The following is an 18,191-nucleotide window of genomic DNA, read 5'->3' as shown; positions in this document are numbered from 1 at the left end:
AAACGCCTTTCTCCAGCTTTGCTAAATAATTTGAAGTCAAGTTGTTACGACTTTCCCAGCAGGACCACTCCAACCTTTTACTTAACTCTGAGTTTAACTCTTGGCCTTCCCTACTCTATAACTTTTACAGCTGCTTACCTAAAAGAAACTTATATCTGTGACCAGTTTCCTTTTCTTGGTTCATGTCACATGTGCACAGAGAAATGTACCACAGAAAGAGAGAAGAGATCCAGTGTTCTTAAAAAGAAAAGCTAGTTAATTTGAGCAATTTTGGGGAAGACTAAAATACAGTCTTTTCTTGTACATGAATTTAAAGGCTGTAAGATTATGTGTGATTGGGGACATGCAGTTCTGTTGTGGTTAATGACAGGTTTCAGTGAATGTTCTCAACATAAAAACATAATGAGGAAACACATAAATTCAGATTAAATTCACTCCTAAGCCACAGTAACTATGTTTGGGTAGGTTATAAAAGTCAAACTTAAAAATTTTTCTTGTCTTCAGAAGTAGATACCACCTCCCCCTACCGCCCATAATCATTTGCCGTAGTTATGACTGATCAATAAATTAAACCATAGAGGAACACTTACAAAGGAACTTAAATTTTGTACTGGAGAAGGTGACTGGCTTTTGTCTTCAGGAAACTAATTTCAGGATAGTCTGTGAACTGGTGAATTCGTTTTTGGGCATTTGTCTGCTCTTTTCCAGTAGAAGGTGTGGGAGATAAGCAGTAAGTGTACTTTAGTTATCAAGAGCCTGGCAGCCTTTGAACGGAGGATCTTGCGGCATCCCTGAGAGGAAGCTGGTCCTCTCGGTCAGAGTAACTACAGAAGAGGCTGCCATAGCCTCTGGGTATGGGATCCCCAAGAGTGGCAGGCTCACAACTGGAAATCATTCCTAGGTGCACTGAGGTTGGCTGGGCTCAGTGTGGCAGCTCAGGAACCCAGCTTCGTTCCTCATTGCTTGCCCTTAATACCTCTTAATACTCCTTGGAAATGAATAGGGTGCAGGATTAGGGAGCCATCACTGAACACACACCTTTATGAAGGTTTAGGAATGTATGGTCTCTGGTGGCCTTGAAATCTGGCCCACTCTTCTGGGAGTGAGGAGAGCTCAACTTCCTTGGGAGTACTCCCTTTAGAATGTATGCTTTCTGACCCAGAGACCCTTTCCACTCAGCTGGTTTTCAGATGAAGTTTTCTGGGCATTTTCATTTGTCTTTGCAGTCTAAGGCTTTACCCTCTTAGTTTCCTGCTGCAGCTGGTTTAGTGCTGAATAGACAGACACCAGGATGTAGTACTGGTTCACGGAGAAGAGTAGACGTGGGAGCTGACTCTTGGTTTCTTGTTCAGTCTGTTCCCTCCATAAGCCCCGATATACACCGTCAGCTTCCAGACACTTCAGGCTAACAGCAGGGCCTCTAGGAAGGCAGCCCAGGCTGAACGTCCTATAACCGCTGCTATGATATATTTTAAAATCTACCCAGAGGGTGTTAGGGGAGTTCAACTGAAGCATCTCCCATTTCCTCCTTAGAGCCCTAGAGAGACTAATTCTCCTGCTTCCTAACTTCCTCCTCCCATCCCACCAAGCATTTTCAGGACCTGGTTTGGGTTTACTGACAATCGTGTATAATTCACACAAGACAGGTTACAGTGGAGCGTGTTACCTTTGCTAGTCAAGCATGTCTCAGTAATGCTGCTCCAGATTGTGGCTGGGAAGTGGATTTTATTGGTGTTCGGGCTTAATGTTTTCCTGTCCGGAAACCTTCCCCTTCCCTTGACGGGGCTGTTCTGGCAAGCACCATCGGGGAAAACATCTACCTTCCCTTTGTCCAGTTGGATAAATGGCTTCCAGGCAAGAACAGTCTGTTGCATGAAGCAGACAGCCTTCAGAGGGAAGCGCTAGCATTGAGAGATGGGAAGCTGCAAGTGCCCTGGAGGGCAACGCAAGTCCAAGCTAAACCCTGGCTCCTTAAGGCGGTTCCTGGTGGGCGTTGCAGGGAGCATCTGGGCCTTTTTATCTGGGAAACTTTGGGGAGGGACTGCTTCCAGTTTAGTGAAGACCATTATACTTTTTCGATCCTATTGTTTTCATACTCTCTGAAATAATGGGGGCACTGACACCAGATAGCAGAGAAATGAAGGACTCAGGGTCTCCACTTATTTCACCATTTCCCTCTTCTGGGTTTTCTGTAGGCTAAGTAGAGGAAGGAGATAAATATTAGCAGCAGAAGCTTTGGGGAACATGGAGAAGGTGGCTGCATCACCTGAAAGGAAGTTAGCTCCACAATGAAGGGGTCGTGTGGAAGGAAGTTGGAAGGCGCAGGTGCAGAAGTGGTGGCATTGTGATTGTGGAGTGTAGGGTACTCAGGTGGGATGGGAACCTTGACAGATAAGGGTGAGTAAGGCAGGAGCCAGGTCCAGGAAAGCTTATAAATTATGCTAAAAAGTTGAATTTTACCTGGAAGATTTTTAAACCGGGGAGAGAGAGTGATCTGATTTCCACTTGGAGAGTTTATTCTGGCCACATTATGGGGATTGAATAGAAGTGAGAGAAATAAAGAAGGATGCTCAGGTGGCAGGCTGTCACCTGATCCAAGTGAGAAATGGTCAGGGTCTGGAGCAAGGGGTAAGAAAAACCCATGGGGTGGAGGGGCACTGGTGAATGCCAGACTCTGGGGCCGTGAAGGAAGGAGGTCAAGGGTGTGTACAGGTGTCTGACTTGGGTGAGAAGAAATTGATGGTACCTTTCTCAAAAGTGGGAAATAGTGGGAAATAGAGGAGGAAGAACAGTTTGGGGAGTGTGGGGGTGTGTAGAGTAGAACAAGATTTCTCAGCAAATGTTTGTAGAGTTGGGTTGAGAGGAAAACACAGCCTTATTGCAAGCCAAGCACTCCAACGGCATGCACTTGCTTCCTTACAGGAGAGATTTTGGGCCTCACAAAGTGTCACCAGTGAAGGTCCACCAATATGACCAGTTCGTCCCAAGTGAAGAGAATATGGATTTGCTCACGACGTATAAGAAAGATTACAATTCCTACCCTGTCTGTCAAGTGGACCCCATCAAACCTCGGGACAGTAAATATCCGTGTAGTGACAAGATGGAGTGTTTGCCTACTTATAAAGGTGGGAGAGCACAGAGGGGCAGATTGGGGAAAGACAGGCTGAGCCTGTGTGCGGGCCAGGAAATGTGTTTTATGTACATTCCCCTTTAGTGCAAGAGTTGGCAGACTACTTCCTGCAGGCCACATCTGGCCAGCAGCCTGTTTTTGTATGACTGGAGAGCTAAGAATGTTTAAATATTTTTTAATAATTGAAAAAAAAATCAAAAGGGTATTATTTGAAGACTGTGAAAATGATATAAATTCCAAGTTCAGTATTCCTGTTTTATTGGAACACAGCCATATTTACTCATTTACGCAGTATCTATGGCTGTTTTTTACACTCTAGTGGCAAAGTTGAATAGTTGCGACAGAGACACTATAGTCTGTGAGACACTTAATATCTGGTCCTTGAACAAAAAATCTGCCAACCCCTGCCTTAGCATGCAGTTTGAATCCTATATTGGGGGGAAACATTTCAAGTTCAAGCTAAGCTAAGTTAGTTTCTACCACTGATTGATTCATTCACCTGTTTAAAAAATAGATCAAAATGTAACATACATATAGAAAAGTATTTAAATCATAATTACACAGATCAATGAATTTTCACTGAACACATCCATATAAATAGCACCCAGATCAAGAAATATAACATTACTACTCCATTTCTGTCACCTTCCCCAACCAGAATGTAACCATTACATTAACTTTTATTTATTTATTTATTTATTTATTTATTTATTTATTTATGGTGAAAAGATATACATATATTTAGAATTAGCCGGCTGGACTGTTTAGATGATCCCAATTTTGTTTGCAACATCCAAAGCATCGTAATCAGGAGCCAGTCGAACATATGCCTTCTTCTCTCCATCAGGCCGAATCAGGGTGTTGACCTTGGCCACATCAATGTCATAGGGCTTCTTCACAGCCTGTTTGATCTGGTGCTTGTTGGCTTTAACATCCACAATGAACACAAGTGTGTTGTTGTCTTCTATCTTCTTCATGGCAGACTCAGTGGTCAGTGGAAACTTGATGATCGCATAGTGGTCAAGTTTGTTTCTCCTGGGGGCGCTCTTCCGAGGATATTTGGGCTGCCTCCGGAGTCGCGGGGTCTTGGGCCGCCGGAAGGTGGGTGACGTGCAGATCTTCTTTTTTTTGTGGCTGTGGACACCTTTCAACACTGCCTTCTTGGCCTTTAAAGCCTTCGCTTTGGCTTTGGCTTTAGGAGGGGCAGGAGCTTCCTTCTTCGCTTTCGGCGCCATCTTGTGAAAAGGGTCCTATATTAACTTTTAATACCTTAAATTAGTTTTGCCAGTTTTGAACTTTATGTAAACAGGATTGCTTCTTTCTTTATTGAGTATCTATTAATATTACCTATGAGGTGTGGCCCTAGAAACTGAAGGAAGCATAATGGCCTGCCCTTGACTTTCTAGCCTAGTGGAGACACAAGATGCGGTCATATGTGTTGTGCAAGCAGACAGCCACTCTGTGGAGCTCAGCTGCAAAGACTGAGACCATGAACCTGGAGACCAGGTTTGTAATCAATAACTCATGCTTGTGATACCCACCATTGCCCCAGGAGGATGTGCTAAACAGTTCATGGACCTCTAAATGGCTGTGAAGAGGGCCGCTTTTATTTAGTCAAGCCAAGCATTTAGTGTGAAGATGGCAGTGGAGGTAGGAAAGTTGGAGGGATATGAGCTCCTGGAAGGGCCTCTAATTCTGTCATCCTGGAGGACCCTGTGCATGGTTGAGTTTCTCTGATTCTTCTAGGCACTGAGGACTGGATTAGCATGGGCCTTTTCAGCAACCTGGGCTCTGCCCTTTTATATTCTTCAGCTTCCTTCTCTAACACTCCCGTATAGCTACCTATATAGAATGTCAAGCCACATTCTGAATGTTATCATACCCTGAAATGGTCCCACCTCTGAAGCCGTTGTGCACATCTTATCCTCAGACTTGTCCTCTGATCTCCTCCCTCCATGACAGTCCTTAGCCCTGCTGGCCCTCCAATCCATTGATGCCTCAGACCTCCCTCTTACCACCAGCCCCTCCTGCAAAAGTCCGTCCCCATGTGGTCTACTCTGTGGGCTATCTTTGGACCCCATTTCCTACTGATGGCCGAGACTCTCTCTCTCTCCTGCCCCTTTGCTATTGCCTCCTGGCAAAGCCCTAATCCTGTTTTCTCCATGTCTACACCTGGGTACACACCTGAGCATACCTCCCGTCTTGTCAACTCTTAGCCATTTGCCACAGAAAGGGAGCAAAGAGGTTTTCTAAACATGGCAGTCTGATCTGACCTCTCCTTTGCTTAAAACTCCTCAAAAAATCATTTGATAAAATCATTATTTTTTCAAATCATATGATCCTAGGGCGATAAAAACCCAAACCTTTACTGCCTCCTCTGATGCCTTGGGAGGCCCTGGTGTCTTCTTTCTGAGCACCTCTGCTCCAGCCTCAGGGCCTTCTTTCAGGTGCCTTCCTTTTTTCTCTTCCGCTTCAGGGCATTTGTTTAGCACACGTGATGCCTTCTATATAGAATCCTTCTGCTTCCTTGATCTAGCACTTATCCTTCAGCTAGCAGCTGAAAGATCACATTCCCAGCCCTTGCCCCATGTCAGATTGGATGCTGTATAGGTGCCTTGTTACTTCCCTGTCTTGTCATTCATTATGCACTTTTTAAAAAAATTTATTTGATATTTGATATTTTTAATTTTTTTAAGACGCAGTTTCACCATGTTGGTCAGACTGGTCTTGAACTCTCAACCTCAGGTGATCTGTCCGCCTTGGCCTCCAAAGTGCTTGGATTACAGGCGTGAGCCACCACGCCTGGCCCATTATGCACTTTTAATGCTTCTTTTAATGGCCAGGCTGTAAGCTCCAACAGGCAGGGATCTGTTGGTCTTTTTCGTTCCCAATTACCCTCTCACAGCAGGCACCATACAGGTGCTTTACAAAGGAGTCCCTACAACCAGGTGCATGATCATGGGCAGGGTGTTGGGGGGCACTCTTGCCTCTACTGAACACATTCTTCTCCCTTTTTATCCTGTGTTTACAAGGAGACCAGAAATAAGGCACCACAGACATTGAGCAGGTGGGATAGAGGAATGAAGCTGTAAAAAGCACTTTCTACCATTGGTGGAGGAAATGAAGGACTCTGATAGGGCAGACTCACCTCTCCTGTACACGGTCTTTACGGCCCCCGTAGGTTTATGAATCTTACCATAGGGAGAGGCTCTTCAGAGCAACTGCCTTTCAGTTTAGTTCCCTTTTTCCCACCTTGCCCTAGGTGCAGGGAGAGGTCTGGAAGTGGAAAATGCTCCTTGCTTGTCTTGGGGGTTGGCAAGGATAGAGGAGGTCTATTTGTAGTATTTAAAGAGAGGTTCTCCCTACTTCTCCCCAGCAAACTACTTAACACTCAACACATGCACCCCACCCCACCAGTACTGTTGCTTTCATTTATTTCACTGCCAGTTTCCTCTGTCCCAACCTTAGTCCATATAGCTACATCTCAAGCCGCCTTTTTCAAACTACAGAAGAGTGCATATTCCACAGCTTAAACTGAATCATGGCTGGCGGAGTTTGGATCTCTGGACCCACTGAATCTCAGGTTGAATTGCAATCCCCAGTTTTGGAGGTGGGGCTTGGTGAGAGGTCATTGGATAATGGGGGTGGTTTCGAATGGTTTAGCAACCCCCATCCCCTTAGTGCTGTATAGTGAGTGAGTTCTCCTGAGATCTGTTGTTTAAATGCGTGTGGCACCTCCCAAATTGCTTTCTCTGTCCTGCTCCTGCCATGTAAGACGCCTTCCCCACTTTGCCTTCTGCCGTGAGTCAAACTCCCTGAGGCCTCCCCAGAAACAGATGCCACCGTGCTTCCTGTATAGCCTGCAGAACCATGAGCCAATTCAACTTCTTTTCTTTATAAATAACCCAGGCATTTCTTTATAGCAGTGCAAGAACCGACTAATATAATGGCTGACTTCCCTAGTGACAAAGTTAAAATTGAAAAAATCCTATTTTCTTCCTCACTTTCCTTAAACTTCTGGTACCTTTTAACTGCTTGCCTACTTAAACAGAGTTAATAAATGAACACCAGTCAAGTTTCAGCTGGATTGCTCAAACTAGGCATGCATAGATGGACAGGGTTTTTATTCTTGGAACATGTGCTTTTGAGGTTGGATATCACAGTTTTCCTCTGAAATTCGGTTTTAAAACAAATCAGTATGTAGCTAAAGGAAACATATTTATGTTTATATTAATTATAGGTGCCATTTTGCAATGTGTGTCTTATGAGGTTTTTTTTTGAATAATACTTTCCTAGTTTGTTTGTGCTGCTATAACAAAATACTTGAGACTGAGTAATTTGTAAATAATAGAAATTTCTCACAGTTCTGGAGGCTGAGAAGTTCAGGATCAAGGAGCAGATAGATTTGGTGTCTGGTGAGGGTCTGCTCTCTGCTTCCAAGTTGGTACCTTGTTGCTGTGTCCTCATGTGGTGAAAGGCAGAGGAAAAAAGGGGCTGGGCTTAGCTCCCTCCAGCCATTGTACAGCAGTGCCAATCCATTCATGAAAGTGGAGGCCTCATGATGTAATCATTTCCCAAAAGGCCTCACCTCTCAGTACCACCATATTGGAGATTAAGTTTCAACACATGCATTTTGGGGCACATTCAGACTATAACAAATACTTACATTCTATTACATGAAGTGGTTTATTTGTTCTATCACTCACCCAAACTGCCTTGAATGCCCAGCATCTGTATTCCCAGCATCTAACACAGGGAATGACATAATGAAGTGTGTCAAGTGAGGGAATAAATGGATGAATGGTTCTGAACCATTGTTTACAAGGGCTCCAAGTGATGGAGTCTGGCACATCTACACAAATCTCCACCCAGCCTATTACCCTGTGGGTCATGGTCAGGAGCCGGAGTGAGGATTGAGAAGGCCCATGACACCTACCAGGAAGTCAGGTCAGTCCTGAATAACCCCATGCATTTGTGAGAGGCCACACCCTTATCTCTTGGTGTATCACCCCTTTGGTGACTTGTCTGTGTCTTGTGAAAATTTGCCACTTTTGTAAGTCTTTTCCATAGCAACTTTCATGTTTTATGACCATACACTGATTTTCTTTCTCTACTACCCCCCAAAAAACCAAAGACCAAGATCATTAAATATGTATATTTCAATGGGTGCTATCTATATTTTGTCTGTATGCTCTGCTTACATTGGTTCCACAGAAAAAAATATGCAATCTTTTTTCCCCTTTTTACTTGTATGGCCAGCACCTTTACTGGGGTCCAGAAAACCACCAATAAAATATGCTCTAGCAGCATTTGGTTGTAATTTGTGACATTTTCAAAACACTGTGCAATTGGAAAGATTGAGAGTGTAATTACTTGATGCTCAACTTTAGGTTTAGCTGTTTTTTTTTAAAGGCACATTATTGAATGGAATCCTTTTTAAAGAAGTTCTTGCCAATTACCCACATGACACTCTGGCCCTGAAGGGCTTTACTGGCGTGTGAATACTTTGTCATGTGAAATTCTGAGGTTTTTCAGGGTCCTGTGGAGGTTTTCGGTAATAAATGTTGGGTGGAGGAAGCCGGGAGGCTTGGATAATAATGTGGTTTCAACTATATTATTGGGTATCAGAAATCATATGAGGCAACTTTGAGCTTAGGAACCTGTTTTCTTAACACTTCATCCATCACAGAAGAGAGCCAGAAAAGCCCTGTCCTCGCCACCCCCAAGTACCTTGAGGCAGTGGGTAGGCATCTACAGGTAGATACCCCTATTCAGCAAGGCCTAAAGTCTGGGGGCGGGGGTGGGGGTGGGGAAGAAACATGTGGTTTATATTCAGCAAGATGGTTCCCTCTAAGGCCCCCTAATGCTTTCAAGATGCTGATAGAGCCATTAATGGCTCTTGGAGAAAGATTAGATTTTCAATTAAAATGAAGCCAATTTTGGATAATAATTGGTAGTATTATCAGCCTAAAATAAACTTAAGAATGTTCCAGGGGATGGGGAGGATATCAGGACTTCTGGAGTAGAGGAATAAGGAGCTTGGTAAATCCTCTTCCCAAAATACAGTGACAAAACTGGACAAAACAGTGAAAATCAACCATTTCTAGACTCTGGAAATCAATCACTGGTATGCAAAAAATTGAGAAGCATTTATTAAAGAGAAACCAAGTTCATAACTTGGTTATGAACACTAGGAGTCTGCGGTGTTTTATTCTGGGGCTGCCTCCATCACCCCATCCCCACCCCCACTGTTCCATCTGTGTGGGGCTCTGCCTGAGCAGACTGAACTGTGTAAACAAGCAGCTCTGCTGTCAGTGGGGCCTGACTTGATTGGGAATGGAGTGCATACCCAGGGGTTTCAATAAAAACAATAGTGATCTCAATGGCAAGAAATCTGGAAAGACTACTTCTGAGTTAGTCTGAGGCTGTAGTGATAGTCATGGCAAGCAACAGACCAGCAAACCAGCTAGAAATTTAAGCAGGGAAATCCAGAGAATGAGACAGACACAGTGGGTCTTGATAAGCTCATAGTTATTCCTGGTGGTCTGGAAGGCTATGCATGTGGGCAAGGCTGTGTGCAGGCTCAAGGGCAATCAGAGAGGAGCCCATCTATCAACTCAGGATCCCTGGATAAGTTTTAGGCCTTGTGCTTGTGTAGGGGAGACATGAGAAAGCCCAGTAGGAAGTAAAAGCCAATTCAGACTTTTAAACTGCCTGATCTTTATATGTGTTTTTCCTAACCCACACACAGATCTGATGGCAAAGTGTGAATACCTTACTGGCTTAATGTGCTTCAGTTTAACTTCTGACCAATCACTGACTGACCACTAAACTGTGCTGACATAGAGTGACCCTTAGGATGCCAAGCATGGTGGCTCATGCCTGTAATCCCAGCACTTTGGGAGGCCACGGTGAGTGGATCATGATGTCAGGAGTTTGCGATCAGCCTGGCCAATATGGTGAAACCGTCTCTACTTAAAACAAAAAAAAGCCGGGTGTGGTGGCGGACATCTGTAATCCCAGCTCCTTGGGAGGCTGAGGCAGGAGAATTGCTTGCACCTGAGAAGGCGGAGGTTGCAGTGAGCTGAGATGGTGCCACTGTACTCACTCCAGCCTGGGCAACAAGAGTGAGACTCCATCTAAAAAAAAAAAAATAAATAAAAACTAATTAAAAAGAAAAAATGAACAAAAATATTGGTGGCCATACACTGCAGAGAAGACAAGACTATGGAATTAGTGCAGGTAAGCCACTAAACACAAGCAAAACCAACTCCCAATAGGGATCAGAATCCAGAGTTGCTGCAATATATTATCTAAAGTGTTACGTTTTACACAAAAAACTGTAAGATGTGAAAAAGGGAAGTATGACTCATGCATGGGGGGATGAAGCAGTCAACAGAAAGTGTCTCGGTAGGAGCCCAGATGTTAGACCTAGCAGACAGATGTTTCAAAGTAGCTATTATAAATATGTTCAAAGAGTAACAGCAATGCATATTTAAAGAAATAAAAGTATGACAACAATTGCTCATCAAATAAAGAATATCAGTAACAAGAAATAATAAAAAAGAACCAAATGAAAACTCTGGAGTTGGAAGAGCAATAACTAAAATAAAAAATTCATCAGAGGGGCTCAACAGCAGATTGAAGCTGGCTTAAGAATCAGCAAAAATGTATATAGTTCAATAGAGAAACCCAATCTGAAGAACAGAAAATAATTAAGAGAAAGGTCCAAACTCAGACCTTTATATACCATAAAGTGTACTAACCTCATAATCATGGCCACAAAAATAGAGGAAAGGGGCAGAAAAATGATAGATTGCTGAAAGTTTCCAAATTTTATGAAAAATGTTTATTAATCATCCAAGAGCACAGTCCAAATAGGACAAGTACAAGAGATCCCCATCTATTCACAACATAGTCAAATTGTTGAAAGCCAAAAGCAAAGATTTGGAAGGAGGCAAAAGAGAACTCATCACATACAGGAAAATGACATTATTAATGGCTGAGTTCTCTTCAGAAACAATGGAGGACTAAAGGCAGTTGGTTGCATAATCACAGGACTGAAAGAAAAAAAAAATCTATCCTCTAAGAATTTTATATCTAATGATGATTCAAAAATGAAGGCAAAATACATTCCCAGGTAAAGATGGAGAGAAGTTACAGCTCCCTGGCTTGCGAGAAATACTAAAGGAAGTCCTTCAGGCTAAAAGGGAATGATACCAGAGGGCAGCACAAATCTACACAAAGTAGTAAAGCATACTGGTAAATGTAATTTGGTAAATATATATTTTTCTTCTTAAATCATTACAAAGATAAATTTTTCTTTTAATTCATTTAAAAGACAATTACAGAATCAATAATTATAAAACTATGGGGTTTATTTTGGGAATTCAAAGTTGGTATAACATCAGAAAATGAATTAATACATCCCATTAATAAAGTAGAAAAAAGCCATTTGGTTGATAGAAAGCATTTGACAAAGTTCAACACCCATAAAAGCTCTCAGCAAGCTTAGGACTAGAAGGAAACTTCCTCAGCTTGATAAAGGGTGTCCACAAAAAAACTGTACTTATAAAACATCATACTTAATGTGAAAAACTAGATGGCTTCCCCCTAAGATTGAGAACAAGGCTAGGATGTCAGCTTTCACCACTTCCACTCAATATTGTATTGGAGGTTCTAGCTAGTGCAATAATGCAAAAAAAAGGAACCAGACAAATGTATCTAGGCTAGAAAGAAAAATGCAAAGCTGTCTTTATTCTCAGACAACATAATCCTGTATGCAGATGATATCAAGGAATCCACAAAAATTACCAGAACTAATGAGTTCAGCAAGACATCAATACTGAACAATATATAAAAATTGTTTCTATATTCTAGCATGGACAATCAAAATGGAATCAAGAAAACTGTTCTTTCCCCACTACCCTCAAAATTATTAAAATACTAGGAATGAAGTTTTAAAAAACAAGTGCAAGTCTGATATGCTCAAAGCTACCAAATGTTGCTGGAGAAATTAAAATCTAAACAAAAACAGTGGACATTCTATGTTCATGGATTGGAAGGTTCAATACTCTTAAGGTAGAGTTGTCTCAAATTGATCTGTAGCTTCAATGCAATTCCTATCGAAATCTCAACAGACTCTTTTTCCTTTTTAGAACTTGGCAAAATAATTTTAGGTTTTATATGTGAAATCCAAACAAACTGGAATATCTAAAAGTATTTTTGAAAAATAAGAATCAAGTTGAAGGACTTATACTTTCTGATTTCAAAACTTTAAAGCTACAGTAATAGTTGTGTTGACACAAAGACAAGTACAATGACTAATGCAACTAAGTTGAGAGTACAGAAATGAGCCTTTACGTCTGTTGTCATTGACTTTTCACAAATGTGCCTAGGTACTTCAGGGTGGGAGAGGGGTGTTTTTGATAAATCGTACTGGGGCAGTTGGATATCCACATGCAAAACGAGGAAGTTACCTCATCCAAACTCAAGAATAAAGGGTCAGAAACCAAAATGTAATAGCTAAAGCTATAAAAGTTTAAAATAAAACAGAAAAATCTGTGATATCTTGGGACAGACAAAGATTTTAGATAGGGCATCAAAAGCATGACTTATTAAAGATAATATAAATGGGACTGTATTGAAATTTGAAACTTCTGGGCACTCTGAAAGACACCATTAAGAAAATGAAAAGAGGTCTCAGGTGGGTGTTTTGTTACAATAATGAAAAGAGAAGTGATACACTTGGAAAAAATGTAAATCACATACCTGGTATAAGATTTGTATTTAGAACATGCAAAGAATTCCGTAACTCAAGAAGACAGTCTAATTTAAAATGGGCAGAACATCCGAATAGATACTTTACCGATGAAGTTACATGAAGAGCTAATAAGCACTGCCTGTACAAAGATATTCCACATCATTAGTGATTAGAGAAATGTAAATGACACTGCCAGATACTACTACTAATTGGAATGTCTATAATAATTTAAAAACATAGATGATAACAAGTGTTGATGAGGACGTGGAGAAAAGAGAATGTTCTACGTTGCTGGTGGGATGTAAAATGGCACATCTACTTCTCCACTTTGAAAACATTCGGCAGTTTTTTTTTTTTTTAAAAAAAGCTAAAGATAGAATTTTCCATAGAGCCTAGCAATTTTACTTCTTAGTGTCTCCCCAGGAGAAGTGAAAACGTGTTCACACACAGACTTCTTCACAAGTGCTCATAGCAGGATTTTTTTGTAATAACCAAAGAGGAGAAACAACTTAAAATGTCCATCAATTGGTGAATGGATAAACAAAATTTGGTGTCATATAATGTAATATTATTCAACAATAAAAAGGTGTGAACTACTAATATAAGTAGTAGTGGATGAACTACAATGTGGATGAACCTCAATTACATTACAGTAAGTGAAAGAAGCCAGATACAAAATGCTACATATTAGATAATGTATATGAAATGTCCAGAAAATGCAGTTATAGAGACCAAGAGCAAATGGTTGCCTGGGGCTGGAGATAGGAGTCAGGACTTACTACAAATGAAGATAATCGATACTTTTGGCATGATGCAAATACTCTATAACTGGATTTTGGTGATGGGTATACAACTATAAAAGTCACTGAATTGTGTACCTAAGATGGTATGTTGTGTTATGCAAATCAGACTCCCATAAAGCTGTTGTAAATTGTGCCTGGGGACTTCACTAGTGTTGGTGCGTACACCCAAGGCTCCTGGGAAGCTGCTTTTTTCCTAACCTTTTGTAAAGCAGTAAGCAAGAGAATTTCCTGTAGATTTGGAGGGCTCACCAGGACTACTCTAAACCTGGTAATTTATGGGCCCAATGGGGCAACATATGTCTTGGATGTCAGTCGAGCATTATGAGAGTGCCAGCAGTGCCAAGGAGGTTGAATCACATGGTTTGTGGTCCCATTTTTCTCCCCTGGACTTTCAGTCTTGGTGTTGCCCTGAGGGCCTGAGTGGTAAAGTCAGTTTGAAGGGCTTGCAGTGCTGCCTGAAGACAGTATCTGCTCCTCAAGATGCATGGAGGCCATCTCGAGTGCAGATTTGTTTTGGGTCCAGGCCTCCCTTTATGTTGGCCATTTCAGCCCCACAGCAGAGGTTTCTCTTGAGATGGACATCTCCTAAAATAGCCAATTCTTTTTTTTCTTCAAACATTCTGAAGTTCTTTTCTTCCCTCAAATCTTCCCTGATTTTTTTTTTTTAACTTTTACTCCATCTGGAAATATAATGCCGCTAAGCGTGATATAAGCTATCAGAAGAGCATGGCTTTGCAGTCAACAATATAGTTTAAATTCCAAATCAACTCACTAGCTATGTGACTTTTGGGCAAGGTTCTTAGCTCCTCTGAGCCTTGTTTTTAGAAATCCGTAGACTGGAGATAATCATACGCATCACAAAGTGTTACTATGAAGATGAAACAAGATCATTTTATGGAAAGGCTTGAGCACAATTGACTGACATGTACTTGGTATTCCTTAATTGTTAGAACCAGAGAGTAGAGTGGGTTAGATCATGGGCTCTGGGTCTGAATTTGCATTCATGCTTTTCCACTTCTAGCCAAGTGACCTGGGACAAATACCCTAATTTTCTATATATTTCTACATCTATAAAGCTGGCATTGATAGTATCCACCTTATTAGGACAGTCTGAAGATTAAATGAGTTAATATGTAAAGCACTTAGAACATTGCCTTAGTTATGTAGTAAGTTTTATACAAGTGGCAGCTACTGTTCTCTCGCCAGCCAATACAATGGCCTATTCCCAGCATCCTATTTGATTTATGTGGATTAGACATGAGGATTACAGGGATGTAATGACTGTCACCCCACAGATGACCAGTAGGCCTGGTTCATCGGCTGGTGGCCCGCCAGTGGTGGGTTGTGAATTGCCTATCTCACTACATCACATGCATCTTCTCACTCCTTCCATGCTGATTCAGAGAAAGTACCTTCCCCTCAGAAGAAAGGAAGTGTTCCAGGGTCAGAGTAAGATAGTGGTTGAAATTCTCTGCAGGATTGGATTCCCTGGATCCTCCCATGACCATGGACCCTCTAAGACCTCTGCATGCAGCATTGTGGGGCGTGATGAGAACTCCTGTAAATTTGTCTCTTCTGCCTGCAAGTACCATAAAGTTGACACACAAAGTGTTTGCAGTGGTAGTGGGGATGTGCTCTGTTCTTCCTTTGTCTCAAAGAACGCTTCACTGGAGACTGGCTTATGACCTTGGGGCTTTGTAGAATATGTGTAAGTTGGTTGACTCGATTTACTGTTAATCATCTCTTCTGCTTTAATTTCAGCTGATTATTTGCCTTGGAACCAACCACGACGAGAGCCACTTCGCCTGGAACACAAATACCGGCCGGCATCAGTCAGGTTTGATTATAGGACCACACACCAGGACGATTACCCCATAAAGGGCCTTGTGAAGACCATGAGCTGTAAACCTCTGGCCATGCCAAAGCTCTGTAACATCCCCTTAGAGGATCTGACTAACTACAAGATGAACTACGTGGCCCACCCCATGGAGAAGCGCTCTGTGCACGAAGCAGAGAAGTTCAGGCCCTGTGAAATCCCCTTTGAGAGCCTCACCACTCACAAACAATCCTTCCAGGGCCTGATGGGGGAGCCTGCTAAGAGCTTGAAACCTCTAGCCAGGCCCCCTGGGCTAGACATGCCTTTCTCTAACACCACTGAGTTTCAAGATAAGTATCAAGCTTGGCCAACGCCCCAGATTTTCTTCAAGGCTCCCATCCCCTATGTCCCTCCCGAAGACAGGATGGATCTTCTGACAACAGCACAGGCCCATTACACATACCCTAAGGGTGTCCCAACTCAGTCCTGCCGACCTGCACTTCAGATTAAGAAGAGTGGTCGCTTTGAAGGCTCTACCACCACCAAGGATGACTACAAGCAGTGGTCCAGCGTGCGCGCAGAACCAGTCAAGCCCATTCCCCAGCTGAACTTTCCCACTGAGCCCTTGGACTGCCTGACCACCACTCAGGCGAACTATGTGCCCCACCCGCCAATCAATACCAAAAGCTGTAAGCCTCATTGGTCTGGCCCTCGGGGAAATGTCCCTGTGGAGGCCCAGACCACCTACACCATCAGCTTTACTCCCAAGGAAATGGGCAGGTGCCTAGCTTCATACCCTGAGCCTCCTGGCTATACCTTTAAGGAAGTGGATGCTTCGGGGCACAGGATATACAAGCAGATTTCCCAGGCAGGCTCTCAGCAGAGCAGCCATCTTTCTGTGGATGATTCAGAAAACTCCAATCAGAGGAAGTTGGAAGTGTCAGCCTGATTTTGAAAAATTATTATTTAGAAATTACGCAATACTTTTAAAAGCAGACAATTGAGAATTATTTGTTGGACAAAAAAAGAATTCCCTAAAATGGAAAAAAAATATCTTCATCACCACTTCCAGAACACTTGAATAAAATGAGAATCACTTGACTCAAGGAAAATGACATTTAATCACTGGCTAATTAACTCCCCTTAACCCCTCCTTTACTGCATTCCCATCCCCTTTCAGGTCCTTTACTGTGTGCTTATGGAATCAAAGCTGGTCTCTGAGGTTTTCTCTGATCCAGATGTATTTTTATTAATTTAATCATTGTATGAAATGACATAATGATTAACCCTTGCCAAGTATAAAGTGCCAAAGAATAAATTTTATTTTGGGGGGAGTGAATGTGTAGTTCTGTGTGTTTATACTCATGTGCTGTCTGTGCAGAGAGTAGTCTGTATTGCTTAGGACCTTTGGGAGATTTTATACTGACATCCCCATTGTGTTTCAGTACTGGCAGAGGTGCCTTGGGCCTGGTCTGGTGTCTTGTTTTGGGCTGAGTGCAGGGCTGCTTCACAAAGGATCTTTCTACCTCTTTATTGTGTGACATACTAGCAAGAATAGTGCTGTTCAGTGGGGTGTGGGTCTTCTTAGTTACACGTGATGGAGGGAAAGAAAGAGGGAGGCAGGGATGCATGAACCTACCAGACCTCTCTACAACCCCAAGCCTGTACAAGCTATGATTCTGGGGAGAGGGGGTAGAAAAAGTACACTTGGCAACCAGGCAGTCTACACCTGGCCCTTGAGTTGTAAGCAAAAGCTGTGGGTTCTTCTAAATGCTCAGAGCCTGGAAGAAATTGCCCCAGGCTGGCTTGGTTTCTGGGGAGCCTGGATATACTTGTCTTAAAATGACAGCTGTAACCAGACCTGTTACAATAGTGGTGAGCCAGGTTCTGCCCTGGAGTTTCTCTTTTGGGCCCAGGGTTTTACCACATTTGTTTCTAAGGCCAAGTAATATGAAGTTTTTTTTGTTTTTTTTGTTTTTGAATTGAGCAAAATCGAGGAGGGACTTTGTTAAAGAGGGTCCCATACAGTCAATTAACTTGATTTTTTTTAATTGGGCAGAATTGAGGAAAGACTTTGTGCCGTTTAGATGAACTCATGGGTGTGGATGAGCCTCACAGAGGGATGCAGACTGAAGTCTGGGACACTTGCCTATCTCGAGTTCACAGAATCCTAAAATATACTCCGTGGTCTCAGGGAACTTGGGAGCAACATGGAGAAGGGGAGGAGAGTTCAGCTCATGTGTAAGAGTCTTGGGCTTGGGCTCAGGGCCTGGTGGCTGGGCAAGGGGCCTATTACTTTCTATCTAGGGCTCCATCTTTCCATAGCTCTCACCCACCTGACCCAGGCCTCACAGGTCCCCACACCTTGCATCCTCACCATGAGCTTTGTTTGTATTGTTGGGTTGGGATCTATGTTATTAATTCATCTCATTAGTTTGTGTGGGGTCTGAATGCTTGCCATTAGGGGTTAGAGAGGTTCAGAGTGGTTAAGCAACTTCTCCCAAGGCCACACAGTCCAGAGCGGCAGAGCCAAGATGAGAATCCAGGTCTTGTGACTCACGGCTCTTCCACACCAGGTACCTCCCACTTTCTGTGTCTCAGATCTCCTGGTTCCACAAACCACATCAAACCACATTGTGTCTGAGCCTACTGGGGTTCATTAAGCTAAAGGATTACACT

General features: G+C 42.6%; 1 protein-coding gene and 1 pseudogene across 3 annotated transcripts in view; one reads left to right on the top strand and one right to left on the bottom strand.

Annotated features, from left to right (window-relative positions):
• SAXO1 (stabilizer of axonemal microtubules 1) overlaps window positions 1-16,851 on the top strand; it is a 126,605-nt gene extending 109,754 nt beyond the window's left edge. For both annotated transcript variants that reach the window (XM_017973780.4, XM_035306414.3), the window contains exons 3-4: window positions 2,923-3,125; window positions 15,458-16,851. In XM_017973780.4, the coding sequence (XP_017829269.2) occupies window positions 2,923-3,125; window positions 15,458-16,461 (1,207 nt within the window). In that variant the 3' untranslated portion in view covers window positions 16,462-16,851. The remainder of the gene's footprint in view (window positions 1-2,922; window positions 3,126-15,457) is intronic.
• LOC108592290 (large ribosomal subunit protein uL23 pseudogene) lies at window positions 3,809-4,381 on the bottom strand (annotated as a pseudogene). The gene has a single exon (XR_013534451.1). The product of XR_013534451.1 is annotated as a large ribosomal subunit protein uL23 pseudogene (transcript).
• Window positions 16,852-18,191: the final 1,340 nt, after the last annotated feature.

The sequence above is a fragment of the Callithrix jacchus genome, chromosome 1, assembly GCF_049354715.1.
Source record: "Callithrix jacchus isolate 240 chromosome 1, calJac240_pri, whole genome shotgun sequence".
NCBI lineage: Eukaryota > Metazoa > Chordata > Mammalia > Primates > Cebidae > Callithrix > Callithrix jacchus.
This window is presented reverse-complemented; position numbering and strand designations above follow the sequence as displayed.